At 36.5% G+C, this 3,639-nt stretch overlaps 1 protein-coding gene across 1 annotated transcript; it reads right to left on the reverse strand.

Moving 5' to 3' along the window:
* Positions 1 to 2,323: 2,323 nt before the first annotated feature.
* On the reverse strand, positions 2,324 to 3,385 carry LOC116092209 (olfactory receptor 4A47-like). The gene has a single exon (XM_031373556.1). The coding sequence runs from the start codon at positions 3,358 to 3,360 to the stop codon at positions 2,416 to 2,418; it is 945 nt and encodes a 314-aa protein (XP_031229416.1). The 5' UTR covers positions 3,361 to 3,385; the 3' UTR covers positions 2,324 to 2,415.
* Between the last annotated feature and the right edge of the window lie 254 nt (positions 3,386 to 3,639).

Here is a 3,639-nt window from a genome sequence, read left to right on the forward strand (position 1 = left end):
CTCTCTCTCTCTCTCTCTTTCTCTCTATCCTTTTTCCAGTTGTGTTTGGTTCTGGTTCTGCCCTTGGTCCCTAGTTATCCCATCTCTTTGGGGCATTGGCAATCTCTTGAGTGGAGGCCTCAAGTTAAATCAAACATTGCTTCTCTACTCCTATATATTCTGTGCCATCATTGCCCCAGTACATCTTGCAGGCAGGACAGATTGTAGGTCAAGGATTTTGTGACTGGTTTCTTTTTCCATAGCCTGTAGAATCCCTCCCCACACCAAAGAGACTAGAACATAGGAGTGAAAGTTCTATGAAGGCACCAGTTTGACTTCTCTACATTTAATGAGCTGTGTGGATACTGTCCTCGGCAATAGGGTCCTAATTTCAGTTTTCTGGAGCAACCTTTTGTCCTAGCATCATTCTGGATGGTTTGGAAACCTGCTCAGTTAACAACTCAATCAAATTCAACCCAGTTCCACAACTGGAAACTTTGCCTGACTGTAAAAGTTGACCAGTTCAGACTCTGTATCCACCATTACTAGAAATTCTTACTAGGGTCATACTTGTAGATCCCTAGAAATTTTCACTGTACTAGGTTTCCACACTGCCTTCCAAATGTCCCCTAATGTCCCCCAATTCCAGGTGTCTCTCCTCACATTGCCCCTCTCCATGGGGTGCCTAACCCCACCCATCCTGCCTCCATCCCCACCAGCCCTGGGTCCTTCTGCATTACAAAACTAAAAAATAATACTTCCATGGAACACATTTCCACCACTCTAAAGATTTTAAATCAACATATCTGAGAGATACTTGCATATCATATTTATTGCTTGTCATTCACAATAATTAGAAATAATTAAAATGTAGCATACCACTATATACCAGTTAAAATGTCATTTTTTTTTTTTTAGAAATTTAGATTATTTCATGATAGGGAAAATGAGTGGAACTGACCATCATCTGTTTAATCAAAGTAAACCAGACCCTAAAACATGTATGTTCTTTTAGATTCACAAAATCTTGCCTCAAATGAAAAAAAAAATCCATTTCAGTGAAGAAGACCCCTAAATGACTTCAAAGTAAAAGAAAGAGTGCTCAGGAGGGAATCAATATGTATAATCTAAATTTAGCTGAAACATATATATCAGAAGTAGAACAATTTGGGGAAAGAGAGACCAGAATGAGGAAAGGCAAAATGGAGAGGATTTTATGTGGAGAAATATGAAAAAATTTCAATGATACATGCATCTGAAAATGTGATAATGATTTTTTCCATTTGCAATTACTTAAAACAATAACTAACAATTCTTCAGCAATATTAAGTTCTTACAAACCTTAAGTTGTCATCAGCTCAAAAGAAAAAGTTGCATTACGGAAAAGAGTCTGAGCTAGGCGATGGTGGTGCATGCCTTTAATCCTAGCACTTGGGAGGCAGAGGCAGGCGGATTTCTGAGTTTGAGGCCAGCCTGGTCTACAGAGTAAGTAAGTTACAAGATAACCAGGGCTAAACAGAGAAACCCTGTCTCCAAAAACCCAAAACCAAAAAAAAAAAAAAAAAAAAAAGGGTCTGCCAGTTTCTTATGAAGGCAAAGGCAAGTTGACCACGAAATTTAGTTCTGTTACTCATATGTATTTACCATATTTAAACTAAACCCATCCATGGATATGCATGTATAATTTATACTTTACTCATAATTTTAGGTATCAGAAAACAATATAAATAACTCCAATTAGAAAGAAATAAACATACTGTTAAATACACATAAAAGGACTATTACTAATCAATAAACTGATATTCCATATTTGCAAACATAATAAATCTCATTTCAATATTAACTGTGATAAGCTATGCCCAAGTGAGCTTAGATTTCTGCATTACAGAAGAAAAGTATATACCTTTTGTACATTTCCTGAAATTTACATTTAATTGATTGTAACACCAAAGGTTGCTATATTCTACTTAAGGAATTTACATTTTAAAAAGTATCACAGAGAGATCTGTTAAGTAGAAGTTATTAGCTTATTTTGTTATTAGTTATATTTTAAATGAAATAGAATTATATTATGCCTCTTCATTCTTACCCCCAGTGCCTCTCAGCTACTCTCTCTTAAATCTGTCTTCTGTCTACTCATTCTTGTTGATAGTCTCCTGAGTTTTGCTATAATATATGTATGAATGTAAATGTATACAAAATATTTAAATATAACATGCTTAATTCATTTGTGTGTGTGTGTGTGTGTGTGTGTGTATGTGTGTGTGCGTGTGTGTGTGATTTCAGGGCTGACTGTTCTACACTGGATTACTAATAAGGGGGCTAACTTCTGAGAGAGGCTAATTCTCATTGTCCCAGGAGTAGTTAGTTACCTGTAAATCTTTGAAACTGTCTTCTGTTAGAATTTTTCAGATTGTTCATGTATTAATTACATGTTCAATGACAAAGCAATCTCATTCTATCCATAGTAAACAGTGTACACCAGAGTTTTTGCATAGAATTTTTCATCTCTGAATTTCTTAAAGTGTAGATTAAAGGATTTAGCATGGGAGTGAAAACTGTATAAAATACAGTAATGTACTTGTCACTAGAAAAGTTATAAACAGGTCTGGCATACATAAAAATGCAGGGAACAAAAAAGAGTGTAACTACCATGATGTGGGAGCTGCAGGTGGACAGGGCTTTGTGCCTCCCTTCCTGACTATAATTTTTGAGAGATCTAAGGATGATTCCATAAGACACTATGAGAAGTATAAAGACTACAATGCACATGGCTCCACCATTGGCAATGAGGGTGAGACCAATGAAGTAGGTGTCAGTGCACACAAGTCCCAATAATGGTGACATGTCACACATAAAGTGGTCAATAATATTTGGACCACAGAAAGGAAGGTTGAAAACAAAGAGAATTTGAATCATGGAGTGTGTAAAACCTCCAATCCAGGAAAATCCCAACAAAATGATACAAACCTTTCGATTCATGATGGTCAAATAGTGCAGTGGTTTACAAATTGCTACATAGCGATCATAGGCCATTGCCACCAGAATGACAATCTCAGTACCACCAAATAAATGCTCTATAAAGAGCTGACTCATGCAAGCTATGAAGGAGATGGACTTTTCATCACATAGCAAGTCCATAATCAACTTTGGTGAGATGGAAGTAGAATAAACAATGTCCAGGAATGAAAGACAGGCAAGGAAGAAGTACATTGGGGAGTCCAAAGAGGGACTAGCAATCACTGTCAGCACAATGAGCAGGTTGCCAACCATTGTCACAATATAGATGAGCAAAAACATGACAAATAATACTTTTTGACCTGCAGGATCCTGAATGAGTCCCAGAAGGACAAATTCTGTGACATTGTTTCTGTCTCCCATTGACCTTTTCAGTGGGCTATTATCAAAGATGGCATCTCATAAGAACAAGATTTGCTGTAAACTTGTGAGCATGATTCCATCATGACATTGGAAGTATCATCATCATTTTCTTCTACAATGATGAACCTGCAGGAGATATTTAGTAAATTCTGGAGTTTTCCTTCTAAGAATCCAAACAGAGTTTTGGTTGATAATTCTATTCCTTCTAGTGTGGTTTTATTAATCTTACAAGTAGTACTGTTTCTCATGACCTCATTGGTCCTATGAATTATTGTCATC

This window comes from Mastomys coucha, unplaced genomic scaffold (assembly GCF_008632895.1).
Source record: "Mastomys coucha isolate ucsf_1 unplaced genomic scaffold, UCSF_Mcou_1 pScaffold15, whole genome shotgun sequence".
NCBI classification, from domain to species: domain Eukaryota; kingdom Metazoa; phylum Chordata; class Mammalia; order Rodentia; family Muridae; genus Mastomys; species Mastomys coucha.

Excerpts from the sequence above, each read along its gene's own strand:
- LOC116092209 (XM_031373556.1), bottom strand. The coding sequence starts at position 3,360 with ATGGGAGACAGAAACAATGTCACAGAATTTGTCCTTCTGGGACTCATT.